Here is a 16,987-nt window from a genome sequence, read left to right on the forward strand (position 1 = left end):
GGTTTAATGCCTTATAACCCCGATCGAGTAATCTCGAGGCTCGATATTTGCCTTCGAACCCTAACACCCCCTTTAAGCCGGGGGAGCGAGTAGGAGCTAAAAACGCCTTCGAATTATATATAATTATAAAAATAAGCTTCTTCGATAAAAGCCTTACTAAAGTAGCGGTCTAAAAGCCCTCCGAATCTACTTAATTACATAATAAATTAGGTTTTAAAAGCCTATTAAATTATAATACAATCGGTAGCTATTTTCGAGAAAGAAGTAAGCGATTTATGCGCTAAAATGAGATAAAGAAGCGAAAAAGGACTAAATCTACACGGCAAATAGCTTCTAAAGAAGGTCTATTAGTTTTAGAGACCTCTACATTAGCAATATAGCTAGAGCAGGCAATTTTAGCGCAAGTGTCCCGTGAGGTAAGACCGGCTCCCGCACCTTTACAGCCACGTACCAGGGCCTTGCCGAAGTGCAGTATATATAGAATTCAGGGTCATAAATTGACTATATGTCCCAATAGAACTCATTTTTAGCTTATTGAATTTAATGGCGTTTCCGATAAAAAAATGCATTTTAAATGAATAGATAGGTGGTAGGGTGGCCGCTCGACCGGGAATTACGTTATATTATAATAACCGTGTACGGCTTTAATAAGTATTCGTATAACTTTCAATTCGTTTATTCGGTATTTCTACTAAGCGCTTCGTAGGCTAAGAGGTCCCTCTCTCCCCTAATACTTCCCCTAATGCTCTCGAATCCTCGATCGGACCGCTCGCTTAGTAGCCATGGTAAGTCGGGTCGTAGGATTTTCCAGTCCGGGCTTACTTCCGGCCGTGCCTCTTGTACCTTCTAATGCCGTATTTCTTTTTTATCAATATTCATTCAAGAGTTATGAATTTAATATTAGTTTAATAGTTAAATATACGAAATTTAAGACGATAGATACTGATTTTAACTGAAATATAATTAAATATTTTCATAGTTTATCTAAAGCCATGTATAACTATTTACTCATCGTATAAACAAGATAGGGGCCGTGATAAGGTGTTACAAGTGCCTATTCCTATTTTTAATATCCAATTGATAATAATATAATTGGCTATTCTTAAACCGCTGGGCTTAGTCCCGCGATTAGGTCGGAGAGCCGATTAAAAAACTACTTCCGTGGGTCGGGAAATCCCTTCTACCCTGAAGAAATCGTGCAAAAACCTAAGCCGATAGAGAAACGGAAGATGCAGATAGAGACGTGCTAAGGTATAACGGATTAAGGCGGAAGAACGTCATACCTAGCGAGAGACCTTATAATAATAAATCCAATAGGCAAAGGGAAGAATATTCTGACTTATAATGATAGAATCTCAGCCCCTATTATAACCTTCATTTCTATACTAATATATATATGAAGTGGCTATCTTAGATCCTAAGGACTTAACGAAGGTTTTTATAACCGAGAATTCTAGATGCGCCAGTTCCTCCCTTTTTGTTAAAGCGGATTACCGACATCCTTAGGCCTATAAATTCAAAGCTAATTAGGAAGCATTCTATTGCAAATTAATATAGTATTAAGGGGTTAGCACCCTACTGTGAGAGCTCAGTAGAGTGAAACGTGAACTAAAAAGGCTACTATGACTGCCGTCAGGCAGTCATGCTCTCACACCGTATTAAGTACGCGCTCAGCTCACGTGTGCCGACTGACCTACATAGTCGGTCGGCCACACACGTAATCTCTGTCAGTCAGACCCCATGGGTCCTGACATAAGGTTCCTTAAACTCCCTTGGACCTAGCATATTATATATATTATAATAGGACTAGTAGTAGAAATGTTATTAGTATATTAGCTTATAGGGGCGCTCTTTTACTATGAGGAAAGAAGCTAAGAATATTACGAGAATTTATTGATATCCTACGATACGTTTAGTAGTATCGGTAGAGTCGTGGCTTATCTTCGGATATCAGAGGTCTTAGATTAGTGCGGTCCGTAGGACGATTCGCAGTGCCGCCGCGTGCTAATCAGTGGTCCTTCGTAGGACAGGGGTTGTCCTGTGCTTATAGATTTCCCTAGGTGTATAAGTGTAGCTATGCCTACATTTATTCTTACCGTTATACAATATAGTCCGTACTAGGTGGCATGGTCACGGTTATTCGTGGTGTCTGCACGGGACTTTGCTAACGCGTTTGTTGGTTAGCTCTCGATGGCCTATTTGTAAGTTGCGGCTGTAGAGGCTGTAACATAATGCTCCAGTTTCCACCGGGTTTCCACCGGCAGGATTATTCTTAAAGCCCTAATTAAGGCAAGGGTCGCCTAATACACGAGTTATATGTGATACGTACGATACCCTGGTACATATATCAGTCCTCGGATATGACTGACTCTGGTCAGATATATAATTAATGGTCTTTTAGCTTAGAGGATGCATACCGAGGCGTATCCTTTACATACCGACTCATGTTTCATTCTTATATATTATTAAATGTATAGAAGCGGGTTGGATTGATTGACCATAGAAATATAAGAACAGATACGACAAGAGTAACGATCCCTTTATATCCCGCATATCCTTGATTTTCGACATTGATTGTCTAAGCATCGCCACTAGACCACCCAAGAAACAACCAGAATCGACAAAAATGCGATCCAAATCATCAAAAATCTCAAATAGGGTAAAGGTAAATACAGGCATCATGAAGGAGGCGCAGAAGCAGGCGGATCAGGCTTTTTTCCGCCTTTGAGACCTGCTTCGGCCTGGCGTTGCTACCTAGCATCCACATTGCAAAACTTCCAGGCATAGCCGGACCCTTGGCCTTTGCCTTCTTATTGCCTGGAATAAACTGTCAGCATTCCGCTCAAAAGCCTAGAAGGAAGACTCTTACCCGACTCTGCCTTCTTCTTTGACTCCGGAGGCGCCTCGGCAGGTTTATCCAGGGGCGGTGGTACCTCTGCCGGGGGAGGGGGATCTTCTTTTGGCTTTTCGGGAATTGGCCACATATGCATAGTGATGGCCCAGTCAGGTTCAATAACCGTTTCCCAGACCTGTGGAAGGATAATGTCGCCATTGGGACCGATAAGATCATAGTGTCCATCAGCCACATGGGGACCAATCACTTCAATATGAAGGAAAGCCTGCCGAATGAGCTCCTCCATTCCCTGTAAACTACTGTTAACGAACTGACAATTATTTTGACTGGAAAAAGACATACCTGCCACGTGGCACACAGCTCAAACGGAAAGCTGAACTTTCTCCCAACAGCGTCTTTGAACTTGATAGGCTTTTTTTCTCTGGAGCAGGCGGCGGAGGCGGTGGTTTGGCAGCTTCTGCTGCCGCGGCCGTTGCTGCAGCTGCAGCCTCTGAAGCAGCGGCAGCAGCGGCTTTTTCTGCCTCATCCTTGGCCTTAGCGGCATCCTCTGCCGCCTTTGCCTCCGCATCAGCTCGAGCAAGAGCTGCAGCTTCTGAGGCGATCTTCATGTCATGCGCTGTCTGCGCATCTTGCGCGGCCTTCTCAGCGGCAGCACGATCTTTGGCTTCTTGGATGGCCTTTTCTTTATCTTCGCGCTCTTTGCGATCATTTATAATCAACTGCTCCAACCGGGCAATTGCTTCATCTTTGGCCGTATCAGCTGGCGTGGGAGCTGGTGGTGCCGGTGCAGGTTCTGGAGCGGGGGGTGGGGGTGGAGGCGGGGAAGGCTTTGGTTCCACTTGTGTCGGAGGAGAAGGTACTTGGGGATAGGGGACTGGCCAAAAGTGAGGAGGAATCATGCCTGGCATCGGTCCCCCAAAATAGGTAGGATCTCGATAATAACCGGCCTGTCCATAGGCCATCAACTCATGCGAGGGGAAAGGAGGTGCCCCATAAGGGTTGGGGGCGCCATGGGGCGCCATGGGGTGTGGCATATGCGCCTGCGGATTGTGCAGATCATTTCGCGACTGAGGTGGCTGGCGAGGCATATGCCGTTGTTGGGATTGATCCGGGAAGAAATGATGCATAGGAGAGCCGTGGGGGGTTGAAATTGAGGGTTGTACCCGTAAGGTGAAGGAGCCCCATAAGGGGGCTGCGTGGCTTGGTTGGGATGACCGATTCTCATCAGATCAGAGGTGATTTGGGCGTTGGGATGCGCGTAAGGAGGTTGATGACCGGGCACGGGAGGGTAGGCATTGTAAGATGGACCAGAGGACTGGCTGTGAGCGTAACCAGGGGGAGGTGGCGCTGTTGGGGGCCACGCCCTCCGATCAGGTGGTGGTCGTTCAAAGTGAGGAGGAAATTCATCCGATTCCACACTGTCAGGAGAATCGGGGGATCGTTGTCTTCGGCCTCGAGAGGCGAACGAGTCGCGTTCTGGAATCATACGTCGCGATGTTGGGCGACGGCCCGAAGCGGAGTGTGAACCGTGGAGCGGGCGGCTGCGTGAAGTTCTTGGTCGGGAGGCTGAATCAGACGGTTTCAATTCATGCGGATAAGGCAAATGCGCCCACTCATCATAGTCCTGGAAATCATGGCTTCCCTCCGAAGGTACAGAAACATGCACACCAGACGAGTCCTCGTCGGACAAAGAGTGATCCGAGCCGTGCGGGTCTGGATCAATCGAGATACTGAGCCTATTGTAAAAGGGATCAGAAAAGGGAGGGGAGTAGGGGGAGGGTCAAAACACACGTCATAGAGACCAGAAGCGGGGGAATATCACTTCTTATATAGAAATCGAAATCCTCTCTCTCTCTGTCGCATGCGCGAAGTGAGGAGGGAATATCCCAAGATAGATGAACCAGTCAAGATCGTGGGGAGAGAAAAGGATCAGGACGCGGGGGGTTTGCGCATTGACTTGTTTTTATTTTCCCTTCACCCCGCTAGATTGTAGACAGTAGTAAATAGGGAGTCAAGAGAGTCTCAAGAGGTAAGGGGAAAAAAAAAAAAAGAAACAGTGAGGCGATTTAGGCCAAGGGTATCATGCAGAAAGAAAAGAAAGAGAAGGGCTTTTTGAAGAATGTGACAGCCCGTTGGGCATATAGTCATTTGGGTGTGTTTTTCCCTTCCTCTGCCCAAACTGCCCAATTACTCTCTCAGCCCCATCATATCTATATCTAGGTATTGGTGTTCGGATCAGTCTAGAAATTATTGTATTCTCTCTCTTAGAATCGATTCAGTAGTTCTTTGGCTGCAATCAGTTCACTGCGGCTGGATGCCCAATGTTGGTCATCGACTGATCGCGACTTGACAATCTCGCCCAACTTGAGTAAACCAAATGCCTTTAGACGCTCCAGGGTCTTGTTGGGTATAGATCCATCAGACTTCTCAAGCATCCGGGATGAAGCCTGCGGGCCATTAGTGGCGAATTGTTGACTCCATAGTTCGATTACATACCAATGTCAACCCATAGAATCCCCGCAAGTAGTCATCGCAAAGCTCAATACTTCGGGAAAAGTGCTGCACCGACCTCTGTAGTGCATCTCCGTCGATGTATAAGAGCTCACCCAGGCGTGCATGGATCTAGTTTCAGTTAGTGAGATGACTCAGAGCACATGTTGGGTTTCGTACATTCCACGAGTTAGGCGCAATGAGTAAGGCCTCCTCAAGGCTAAAGATAGCCTGGGAGCTCAACCCCTGTGACTGGTATAGGTCCGCCAGTTCACACCAGGCTTCAGCATCAGTGGGAATGGCATCGAGAAGTTGAATAAGAGCCGAGATCGCGTCAGATGACCGGTTGAGCGACCGCAGCAGCGCAACCCGGCGCTTCAGAATAGGCTGGCACATGGTCAGCTGGAAATGAAAAACAGAAAACATCGGCGTACTGACTACATTCACTGGACTTTGTGATAAGATTTGATCGTATTCCTGCAAGCATTTTTCTAGTGCTGAATGATCCTTGGCGGTGGCTTCTTCAAACAGGCCTCGAAGTCCCATGATCCTATCATTTGAGGGTCCGAATCGGAAGCTGAGGCGATTGAGGCAGGCCTGCGCAGACTGATCATCTCCCGTTCGGAGACAAGCCAGTAGAAGTTGCTCTATCTGTGCATAGTATTCCGCGGTATCTGCAGACGCGGTCGAGGACTTGGATTGAGACTCCTGGTCAAGGATTGTCGGTGCTTGTTGAGCAAGATGAAGAGCGGAGATCAGATCCGACCCATTGATGTTGCGGACATCGGAGATGGAACCTGCCATGATGAGTAGAAAGATGAGTAATATCTCGGAAATCGTTGAGAGATATCTTGTCTAGAGGACAGGTGCCTCGGAGCTAAGGTGAGGTCCCGTGATCCTTATCACACGGTTCCCCCAACTCCACCCCGCGGAGCTCTGTTGCTTGCACATCTCTCTCTCTCTTTCTCTCTCCCCTTCATTCTTGTAGGCCAAGGCCGATATGGTAGTCCTTGCAGCCATGTGCCTTCTTGAGAAATAAAACAAATTCCTTCTCATTACCATTATCACTCTTTCTACTGTTCCCTGCGGTCTGTGACGAACGACACAATGTGGGTACTCATGCATCTAATGAGATGGTATTCTAATTTCTAATTTCGAGGGAACTATAGGTTCGAGAAATCCCTCTACGACCTTATCAAAGGCCTTCGGGGCCATAAAGGGGGCGAAAATGAATACATTCAGAATTGCTTGCGTGAATGCAAGACTGAAATCAAAACGCAAGACATGGGTACTCTCGATGACCTCTTCGGTGAGATGGAAACAAATACTGATATTTCGACTAGACAAAAAGGCCACCGCTCTCTTGAAGCTCATCTATCTCGAAATGTTTGGATATGATATGTCATGGGCATCCTTCCATGTTCTGGAAGTCATGTCGTCCGCCAAATACCTCCAGAAAAGAGTCGGCTATCTCGGAGCCGTACAAAGCTTTCGACCAGATACAGAAGTATTGATGCTAGCAACGAATCTGTTGAAGAAGGTGTGTGCTTTGCCTTCCTATCCGTACACCTGAGCATAACTAATACTAAGTATAGGACATTGTCAACTCCAGTATTCCTAACATGTCTCTTCCTCTGATTACATTGCCACACATCATCACGCCCTCTCTGGCAATGTCTCTACTCCCTGACGTCCTGTCCCGCCTTTCACATTCGAACCCCGTGGTACGCAAAAAAACAATTGTATGCCTCTACAGGCTTGCCTTGGTCTATCCCGAAGCCCTGAAGCTGGCCTGGCCCAAAATCAAAGATCATCTGATGGACGATCAAGAAGATAGCAGTGTAACCACGGCGGCAATCAACGTTGTTTGTGAGCTTGGCTGGAGACGGCCTCATGATTTTCTCCCTTTAGCACCCCGATTCTTCGAGCTTCTTGTGGATAGCGGCAACAATTGGATGGCAATCAAGATCATCAAACTAGTCAGTTCTTCCAGCAATCAACTTGGAAACCTTTCAATCTCTGACCATGGACAGTTTGCAACCCTTACCCCGCTGGAGCCACGACTGACTCGCAAACTTCTGCGTCCATTGACCAATATTATTCAAACCACCTCTGCAATGTCCTTGCTTTATGAATGCATCAATGGTATCGTTCAAGGAGGGATATTGGATGGAGAAGATAGCCTCCAAGAAAGAGACGAAGTTGCCACTCTCTGTGTTGGGAAATTGCGTGGTATGATAGTCATGGATGCTGACCCAAATCGTGAGTTTCTTCCCTCTTTATATATGTATCTTCACTGATCCACCCGAAGTCAAATATGTTGCGCTCCTTGCATTGAACCGCATTGTCGCCACACATCCAACTCTAGTTTCTATGCAACAGGACGTCATTATGGACTGCCTGGATGACGCAGATGTTTCTATTCGATTGCAGGCATTGGAGCTTGCCGTTGGAATGGTCGACAGTGGCTCTTTACAACTGGTTGTTAATCGCCTACTAGATCAGCTGCGACGAGCCTCTATGTCTGCAAATGAAGCTATCCAGTCGGCCCATGCAGAAACGGAAGATCTCTCTGAAGGTTCCCCAACTGATGGTCCTGGGGCTGACACCTTGGTCCTGTGGCCCAGTGATTATCAGACCGAAGTTGTCCACCGGATTTTAGATCTCTGTTCACAGAACAACTACTCTGAAATTGTTGACTTTGAGTGGTACGTCGCCGTGCTGGTACAATTAGTTGGTCTCATCCCACCGTCAGAACCCGAAGAAATAGCGGACCAAGATTCCATGACCAATTCACGAATGAACGCCGCACTTCGAATTGGAACAGAGATTCGCAACGTTGCCGTGCGTGTCAAAGGAGTGCGCCTGGAGGCGACAAGAGCCGCCGAGTCACTCATATTTGTGGATACTAGGTCTCATTTTTTCCCTACCGGTTCGACTATCGGCGACGGTGTCTTGGGGCCCGTTGCCTGGGTACTTGGTGAATATGCAGAATATCTGCTGTCGCCTAAGCGGACTTTGCAATCGTTGATTGACATCTCCAATGTGTCGCTTCATCCGAGAACCATTTCTCTCTTTCTACAAGCCATTCCGAAGGTTTTCGTTCGAGCCAGCCAAAATGGCAAGCCAGGTGATATCTGGAAGAGTGAAATGTCACTTTTGCTTGCTCGGGTCGTGGAATTTCTTGAGGCTCTGGCAGCCCACCCCGATCTGGACGTTCAAGAACGAGCCATTGAATTTCTGGAAGTCCTTCGATTGGCAGCCGAGGCGTTGCACTCTGAAACGCAAGAAGTTCCGTTCCTTCTCGCCTCGGTTATACCGGGCCTATTTATGGGGCTCGAGCTCAACCCTGTTGCAGCCAGCGCCCAGAAGAAGGTTGTTTTACCGGACAGTCTTTGTTTGGACGAGCCATTTAGCCCTGATCTACCGGGTCTTTTCCGCAATCTAGACAGCTCGGCTCATGAGCTTTCGACACGTGATGTCATCCAAGACTTTTATAATGTCCCGGAAACCGCGTCCACCAAGCAGACGCTTGAATTCACGCCAGTCGATGTCCAATCTCTTACATCATATCAGAACTTCCCTGGCGATGCGTCGGCCGGAGAAAGGAGAAAGCTTGAGCGCAGGGAACGCTTCAAAGATGACCCATTTTACATTGCTCCTTCTGGCGAGTCGTCTGGCACATCTACGCCATTTCATGAAATCCTTAACACCTCTAACGGGGAAGGACTGGACATCGATTCCATTCCTATTGTTGACTTAAAGCTAGAAGATGAACCGTCACATTTTGCTAACCTTGACCATCCACGGTCCCGTCGGGTCCCCCTGAGCAAACTTGCGGTTGCTGCTGACGAGACCCTTGAGACGCAAATTGATAACTCAAAGCCCAAAGGAGTTACAGATGGACAACCCGCCCCGAAGCGTTCTCTGCTTCAGGTTGATTCTAGCAGCCTTGACCGTCTTGCTCTTTCCAAGGGGGGATCTCAGATATCTGCAGATGAGGGGGATACAGATATGATCAAGGCTATGCAGCAGGTCGAGGAAGTACGGTTGCGGATGCAACGAGCATCAGAGCGCATTCAATTAGAAGGTACACCAGCAGAAGGAACCCTAATCAAGAAAAAGAAGAAAAAGGCCAAAAAGAAGGTGGATGAGGAGCCCGAGGAGCCTATTGTTAGGAGGAAGAAGAAGAAGAAGATCAAGGGACCGGAGAAGGAGTCAGATAACTGATCACTGGTCTCTTGAGGCTGGGTATTCGCATTCGCAAATGGTATTTGGCTCAGTAAAAAAAAAGATATTCAACTATGCATAATTCAGAAGACAAGAAGTGGCGTGGTGAGCAATGTCGCTTTTGGCCGGGAACCTCCAAACTGCTCCCTCAAACGCCGGTGTGATCAAATAGAGGGCCTTGACTCGAGATAGGTTTGTCATGGGCTAATTGGCGCGGGTATTTCAGGTCTGAGATATGAGTCCGAGGCCCATTATCCTGTGATGCGGGTGAACATTGAGGCCACGGTTGACCAGAGCTCAGGGACAATGCGCAGGAGCTCTAGAAGAAGACCGCCGCAAACGACAAAGGCGAGGATCACTAGGAGGTTGTTAAAATGAGGCCCAAGCTAACAGATAGCGCCTACATACCAACCCAGCTTGCTGATACTGGCGACTTTCCATTCTTCTTTGGTTTGACTGTGGTTGGTGCCTTGCCGCGCTTCGCAGCCTCGGTCTTTGCGAACCGCTCATTTGCTCTGCGTTGTTGGGGTGTTTGTGCCTGATATAATGTCAATAGCCACCCATGATGTGAATATCGTACTTGTGCCTACCATGATGAGTTGATTGGGGATATATACGAGGAAGACGAAAGTATTAGGGGTGGTTTCACGAGGACATGAATGTGCCGGCAAAAAAAGGCCACGTTGTTTTTTGACACGTCAACGATTTTGGGAGGAACCCCTTAATTTGTACCAATTCCCCGATTTCAGGGCGCCATAGGTAACCATATATCTAACCCTTAGTACCTTCAAACTACAATTATCCCATCTTCCTGGTGATAGAGCAAATAGCAGAATCCAAGTATATTACAATAGTTCCACCGGTGATTCCCGAAGAAGACAGTGAATAAGCGATGACTCTTCATACAGCATATTTTGATTTCTACTTTTACACCGAAATGAGGTATATAAGTGCGACTGGGAATAATAATCACTTGTATAGATGTCCCAAGGCGGCGTGAACGGGCGGAGAAGAAGGCGGTCAGGCCAGCACATGGAGGATGACATCATCAAGGTGAGTTCGTAAGCTCTTTAGTATGTTTGTAGACATATCAGGCTTCTTTAGTCCTAGAGCAATACGCCTGAGCAAGTTTGGCACCTAAATGGAATCATTGAGGAATTAGGGGTTTCCACTCAATCTGCTCGCTGGCGGCATCCCCGAGAAGATCCACGGAGCCTCCAGTGGCAGTCTCGTTACTCAACGCATGTCCTGTTTGATTATCGATTGGGAAAGTTCGGGATTTTGTCTGCGAGCTCAATGAGAGCGGCTTGCGAGGGACAACTGGTGGGGATTTCTCATTAAAGACCTTAGGATGGACTGACCCCGGCGATATTGAACCAGCTGGAAATTCATTCAAAGTTTCACGTCGCGGAGGAAGCACGGGCTTCCTTTCAAGTTGAGCACTTTGCCCAGATTTCCGATTCTCTCCCAATTCTGGACTCGGAGCCCAGTCAGAGCCGAAATCCAAGGCAAAGGGGTTGGACTTGCGCTGGGGGTTTATGACGAACCCTGGGCCGGGTTGCACTGTTGCTTTTACCGGCGCTCCTAGTCACAAGTTAGCCATCTGTATGTCTCAGACCAAAGAAATTGAAACTTACCATGATCCAACCACCATCGGTTCCGATCAGAGCTCGCTGGTGGTAGTCCTGGTGCAATAGAGACCTGTGGCACCATATCGTCATCATCCAAATCCAATAGAGAGACCGAGTCTCCCAGCGAACCATTGAGCTGGCGCTGTTTCTCCCCGTAAATCGATCGCCGGAGCTTCTCCTTGAGTCCATTATCAATAATGTCAATAACGCAATCGAAAGTTGCCCAAACTGGACGATGGTCAGACACTTTCAGATCGGCTGTCTGATAGTGCGTTTGCCGCAGGTTTGTTCCTCTCCACAACACTCGGTCACACCATGCAGGTATACGCGCTTTCTCGCTGTATAGTTATTAGTTGGTTCCTTTCGTAAGTGCGGCGAGGGAACCCACGATGTGTCATATTGATCTCTTCCGACGTCGTACTTGTAGGTTGGCGGGAACTCAATGGGGCCTTCGGAATAGAATTGGAATGCTCTACCGGCCACCATTTGCAGATTCAACTGTCTTGCTGTTAGATGAACAGATACGAAAGATTCCTATCGGTCAAACTTACTTGGTCATTCTCATACAGTTTGTGATAGTCTCGCTGTGAAATGAGGTCTTTGACACTCGGATTGCCTAGCCCAATTCGATAGTTGAAGTCTCCCAACCAAATCACGGCATCGTGATCTTCAATCGACCGGTTCTTTTGGAAGCGCAAACCTCGGTCGATGATATCGTAGTCCCTGTTTCTTTCATCGTAATTTGCAAAACCAGCAGCAAGATGGGCGGTAACGAAGCAAACACTGGTATTGGAAAATTCGAAGCGGATAGCACAGCCTCCCTTGTTGCCAGCAATTCCAGAGAGACCGGTCTGTAGATGTTAGTAGCCGCAAAAGAACGAATGAAAAAGGAGTATTCCAATCACCTTCTTCACACTGCCTTCGACGTTCTTAATGTCCTTCAGGGCATCTTCTTTCGCATAAACTAAAAGCGCAGCGCCAACTAGCTGCCCACTCCGCAGATGCACATACTTGCCAGTCCCTTTCATCTTGGAATGGGTGTTTAAGCAATTGTGGACTGCCCTTTCCCATACCTTGCGAGTACTGGGGTCAGTCGACATGATCTGTTGGGGGCTAAGGGAGACAATCTCCTGGAATCCAACAACAAATATTGTCGGGTCTTCATTGGCAGAATCTACCTCTGGGAAAAGCCACGGAGTGAGGTCAGTGCCAGGGCCCTCGTCGCGGCCATTCACGTTGAATGTGCCAACCCAGAATCGGACTTGTTTCCGCGAGGAATATTCAGAAGTTCGACGGTCCAGTTCGTCGAGAACCAAATCGTTGGTTGGATCATAGAGATATACAGGCAACTGGTTTGCTAGTCTTCCAAGGAGAAGATCAATTGTTTTTTGTCTGGCCTTATCCGTGAAGTTATTAACGTATAGTCGAGTGGCGCTTTTTCGGGCATCTGCAAGTGCTCCTGCAAGTGACATCTTGCCGTGTCGAGTGAAGGAGGACTTGAGGGCACCCGTCCCAGCATAGATTTTGGACAGCGCATCGCCGTTGTCGGCCCAGATGGTCGAATGTCGCACTTGCATATCTCCGCTGAGCCTGCCGCCTTGCTGAGACAGAAATGACTCAAAGGCCATCGAACTGATAATGGTCTGCACGAGGTTCGTTCTGTCTAGGCAATCTAAACAATTGGTCCGAAAAACACCCTCTTGTTGTAAGATAACAGAAGAGCTGTTCACCGTGTCAGCTCGGCTGCTGTTGGAGCGAGCAGAATCTTCCGACAAGAAGTAGGAAAACCCATCCAATGAATTGATAAGCTCATGTTTGATCTGGGAACTGGCTTCGTATCCAGAGGGGCCCCTAGTTTCCGCGAGGAAATCATATTCGGTCATTCGCAAAAGACTTCGACGTGAAGAAATCCCGGCGCCTTCTTTCTGTCTGACTGAGCTTCTGCTGATATGGTCTCGAAACTTGGCTGACAGTTCCGCTTCTCCCGGTTTCAGCTCACTCAAGAGGTTGACCACATGCACAGCGCCATATTCCAACTCGAGGGTTTCAAAGTGCTGATTGAAGGCGTGCTGTGTTGCCTCACTTGATCTAGTGATCTCGATCTTTTGTTGGCCGGGAATGAGACCTGGTGCCTGTTCCCAAAAGATGGGCACGGAGCCCCGTACTTGAGCATATGAGAAAACAATTCCCGGTGCAACCCACAAAATCGTTTCGGTTTCCACGAAGTTGGCAACGTTGCCATCATCGTCAATGCCTCTCGAGTTGAATCTCGTGCCAGCACGTCGAGAGGATTGTCGTGATATGATTGTCAACATTGATGGAAAGTTCGTTCGCACATGAGGGAGGATTGAGACAGTGGCTGGGACCTTGAGCGTACTGGCAAAGCCACGGATGACACAGGTCAGCATTTGCGATGCATCAAGTTTGGCCTTGTCGGACGGTGGCAAGTGGCTGCGGAAGAGTAAAAGTGGATTGATCATGTACGAGTTCCAAAGCATGTCTTCATCTAGAGTATCGATATCAAATGCCGCAGATTTATCGACCCTATGTGAGAGCTGTTAGCCTAAGGTCATATTCTTTGGTCAGCGATCAAGCTTTACCGGTCTTGCAACCGGTCCGTGAGGTTGAAATCAAGGCTATAGTAGAAACTTCCATCCCCTAGGAGCTTTTTCAGAGCCAAAAAGGGATGGTCAGTAACCAGATCTTTGCCGTCCATGCCAGGACGTTCCTCTGCGGCGAATTGAGCCCCAGTCTCATAATCAAGGCCATACTCGTATTCAGCACGATTCAGGCAATCTGTCTTTCATTAACACCAGATTCAATGGTTGAAAGAGAGATGTTGATCAAACCCACAGAAGCCTACATTGTCAATTCTTGACACAATTTCTCCGGGCCGTACTGTGGCTGCTTGCGAGGAGCCGGTGACCACGCAGACAAACACATCTTCGTTTATAGTGACGAGGCCAAGGGTGCCATACCCAATACCTAGGGGCCTGTAGCCTTCCAGGTCCGCCAAGGTCAAGTCCAAGAACTCGACCAGACAGCGAGGGCGGTCCTTTGCACCGGTATCGGTTGAGGTGTAATGGAACACTAGAGCATGGTCTGATGAGACCAGCGCAATTGTACGCTGGGGATAATCCCGGCAAAGAACTCGGAGATTGGACATGATGAGAAAATCAGGCTGCAAAGACAAGCAGTGTCATTGCCAAGTCGGCAATGTCTTTATTTTATTCGAGCGAGTGATATATCCCACATACAACAGCCATCGAAAGGCTCCTTCAACTAAAGGTGAGCAGAGCTTTCACGTCAATCTTTCATAAATCAAAAGAAAAATAAAAGGAAAAAATAAAAGCACAAGTGATTGAGAGACGTTGTTGTCCCCGCGAGGTTGGGCCCAAGGTTATCGCCTTATCGGCTGCTTACTCATCTCGCTCCTCTGTCTCGATTTTTTTTTATCTGCAAATCTTCTTTACTAACCTCAACCTCCATATTACTTCTTCCTTAGATCCACCATGGGCTTAGCAGGGCCGCGAAAGTATGCAATCGCTTTAACATCTTTGTGATTATTTCTAACCCGCGAGCAGGAAGACCAAGATCTCCAATGATCCGAACAACACCAACTGGACCCGCTCCACATCGGGGTTCGGCCATCGGATAATGAGTTCTCAGGGATGGAAGCCTGGAAGTCTTCTGGGAGCACGAGATGCCGCCCACGCCGATATGCTGACCGCCGCCAGCGCTTCCCATATCAAAGTCACACTTAAGGACGACACTCTTGGGCTGGGCGCTCGCATTGGACGCGACCCTATGGAGCCTACAGGTCTCGATGCCTTCAAGGGCCTACTCGGTCGACTGAACGGGAAAAGTGATGTGGAACTGAAGAAGGAGGAACGAAAGCGGGACGACGTCAGACTGGCTCGGTATGCCGCCCTCAAGTTCCCAGAGGTCCGATTCGTCAGTGGAGGACTATTGGCGCAGGAGCAGAAGCCTGAGATCGCTCCACCGATCCCGAAGGAGGATGCCCCCATACAATCCAACGCAGACAAAGAATCTACCTCAAGCGAGTCGGATGCTCCAGCGCGCAAGTCTAAAAAATCCAAATCCAAGTCCAAACCTAAGTCCAAATCCAAGAAAGACCGCTCCGGGGCAGAGGAAACGGATCGCACAGAATCGAGTTCGGAGTCGAAAAAGGAGAAGAAAGAGAAGAAAAAGTCCAAGAAAAGAAAGGCCGACGGTGAGCCGATTGAGACTTCTACTCAAGCGGCACCAGAAGTTAAAGCGACACCAACAATATCAGGGGAGAGGCGGCCTATCGGGCGGAATGTCTTCCGGTCACGTTATATTGCCCAGAAAAAGAAGGCCTTGATGGACGACAAGTCTCTCAACGAGGTAAGGCTTACTTTGCTCCGATTTCTATGACGAGTTGCTTACAGAATCATTTAGATCTTCATGATTAAAGCGTAGAGTTATGCTCATCTGCATCTGAAGCGAATTGGTAATAGACCTTGGAGTTTGAGGCGCGTTTCTGTTATGAACTTCCCCCAGCTATATCCTGTTCAAGAATTGAAAATATGAAAAGTTCATTGTATAAAACACTGTATACTTCATAATGAGACCTCTGGAGTGCCCTTCAGCCCTTAGAGAAACCTGCTAGGTGGGTCAGCCATAGTCGGCACTTTTTACACTGTTTGCACTAGGTGGACCTCGCTCTATCGGAGTAATTTTGTTACACTATCTATCTCTCTCTATGCCTTACCCCACTGGCCCGGGGTACCTCCCCCCATATTACCGCCCGTGTTATCTTTCCCCTCCCCCGGCCTCCCGCCTATTTCCCTATTTCCTACCTACTAAATAAGCATACTCGGAATGCGAGCTGGCCACCCAAAACAACACCTTAACTGCAAGATTTGATACCTCTGTACATCGACAACAAAACCTAGTTACACTTAGAACTTAGACTTAGTATCTTAGCATAGCGGAAATAGGTAGCAAGGGGAGCTTTAATAAAATAAAAATAAAATCATGATTAACGATATTATAGTAATTACAATGTATTTTTGCCTTTTCATCTGAAAACAAATATATCTCGGCCGCGGTGTCTCTAAATGACTAGAGATTTCTAATAATAAATAACTAGTTAATAACGATATATCTTAAGGGTTAGACGTTGTTTCAGACCACAGGCGGCGGACCTAAAAATTGTAATTTATCACAATCAAGGTGGTGTTTTAGATGGCCAGCTCACATGCCGAATATAAGTACTTTTTTTTTTTTTTTTTTAAATTATTAATAACAATAAAAGAACCCCCTAATAGGTTATAGCTTATTTATCTAGTATTTCACCCTCCCCCCACCAACAAAAAAATAATAGGTAACGTAATTCTCATGCGAGCGGCCCACCCAAGCGAGCGGCCCAGCTCAAAACACCGTACTAAATGGGATAAATTACAACTTGATATCTTAACAACCACGTTTTCGTTTTACCTTATTGCTTGTCGATAGCTCTTGATAAGACTTTTAAATGCTATATGTCAGCTTCAAGGAAATTGATAGGCTGCAATATCATTATATCGAAAATTACATTGCTGTGAGCCAGAAATATATATATCTTAACCACTAAGTCCAAGAAACTCTCCAAAGTCCCTAAAATAGACTAAATATTATATGAAAAGCATTAGGCTATAATGCGAAGTACTTACACACACCGTTGTTGAGATATCAAGCTGTGATTTATCCCATTTAGTATGGCGTTTTGAGCTGGGCCGCTCGCTTGTGAAATACG

At 47.3% G+C, this 16,987-nt stretch overlaps 7 protein-coding genes across 7 annotated transcripts; 2 read left to right on the forward strand and 5 right to left on the reverse strand.

The window, feature by feature from the left end:
• Positions 1 to 2,650: 2,650 nt before the first annotated feature.
• N7446_004684 (uncharacterized protein) lies at positions 2,651 to 3,753 on the reverse strand (the record flags this gene model as incomplete). Its single annotated transcript, XM_058513433.1, has 3 exons — positions 2,651 to 2,817; positions 2,870 to 3,150; positions 3,197 to 3,753. 3 exons carry the CDS (start codon positions 3,751 to 3,753, stop codon positions 2,651 to 2,653), a joined length of 1,005 nt encoding a protein of 334 aa, XP_058374762.1.
• A 62-nt stretch (positions 3,754 to 3,815) lies between these two features.
• Positions 3,816 to 4,650, reverse strand: N7446_004685 (uncharacterized protein; the record flags this gene model as incomplete). The annotated part of the gene is made up of 2 exons (XM_058513434.1): positions 3,816 to 4,590; positions 4,646 to 4,650. The coding sequence occupies 2 exons, from the start codon at positions 4,648 to 4,650 to the stop codon at positions 3,816 to 3,818; spliced, it is 780 nt and encodes a 259-aa protein (XP_058374763.1).
• Positions 4,651 to 5,118: 468 nt separating this feature from the next.
• Positions 5,119 to 6,148, reverse strand: N7446_004686 (uncharacterized protein; the record flags this gene model as incomplete). The annotated part of the gene is made up of 4 exons (XM_058513435.1): positions 5,119 to 5,301; positions 5,351 to 5,476; positions 5,525 to 5,731; positions 5,783 to 6,148. 4 exons carry the CDS (start codon positions 6,146 to 6,148, stop codon positions 5,119 to 5,121), a joined length of 882 nt encoding a protein of 293 aa, XP_058374764.1.
• Positions 6,149 to 6,451: 303 nt separating this feature from the next.
• On the forward strand, positions 6,452 to 9,574 carry N7446_004687 (putative AP-3 complex subunit delta; the record flags this gene model as incomplete). The annotated part of the gene is made up of 6 exons (XM_058513436.1): positions 6,452 to 6,453; positions 6,514 to 6,632; positions 6,688 to 6,884; positions 6,940 to 7,323; positions 7,378 to 7,606; positions 7,656 to 9,574. Coding segments are annotated over 6 exons (2,850 nt in total).
• Positions 9,575 to 9,825: 251 nt separating this feature from the next.
• N7446_004688 (RAMP4 family protein) lies at positions 9,826 to 10,167 on the reverse strand (the record flags this gene model as incomplete). Its single annotated transcript, XM_058513437.1, has 3 exons — positions 9,826 to 9,932; positions 9,983 to 10,112; positions 10,165 to 10,167. The coding sequence occupies 3 exons, from the start codon at positions 10,165 to 10,167 to the stop codon at positions 9,826 to 9,828; spliced, it is 240 nt and encodes a 79-aa protein (XP_058374766.1).
• Positions 10,168 to 10,721: 554 nt separating this feature from the next.
• Positions 10,722 to 14,471, reverse strand: N7446_004689 (SacI domain and endonuclease/exonuclease/phosphatase family protein; the record flags this gene model as incomplete). The annotated part of the gene is made up of 8 exons (XM_058513438.1): positions 10,722 to 11,158; positions 11,212 to 11,543; positions 11,594 to 11,703; positions 11,757 to 12,056; positions 12,111 to 13,749; positions 13,806 to 14,001; positions 14,059 to 14,386; positions 14,463 to 14,471. The coding sequence occupies 8 exons, from the start codon at positions 14,469 to 14,471 to the stop codon at positions 10,722 to 10,724; spliced, it is 3,351 nt and encodes a 1,116-aa protein (XP_058374767.1).
• Positions 14,472 to 14,717: 246 nt separating this feature from the next.
• On the forward strand, positions 14,718 to 15,669 carry pxr1 (telomerase inhibitor/ribosome biogenesis protein PXR1; the record flags this gene model as incomplete). The annotated part of the gene is made up of 3 exons (XM_058513439.1): positions 14,718 to 14,740; positions 14,790 to 15,594; positions 15,649 to 15,669. The coding sequence occupies 3 exons, from the start codon at positions 14,718 to 14,720 to the stop codon at positions 15,667 to 15,669; spliced, it is 849 nt and encodes a 282-aa protein (XP_058374768.1).
• Between the last annotated feature and the right edge of the window lie 1,318 nt (positions 15,670 to 16,987).

Source organism: Penicillium canescens, assembly GCF_028828765.1.
Source record: "Penicillium canescens strain IBT 15451 chromosome Unknown utg000003l_segment0_segment0, whole genome shotgun sequence".
Classification (NCBI taxonomy): domain Eukaryota; kingdom Fungi; phylum Ascomycota; class Eurotiomycetes; order Eurotiales; family Aspergillaceae; genus Penicillium; species Penicillium canescens.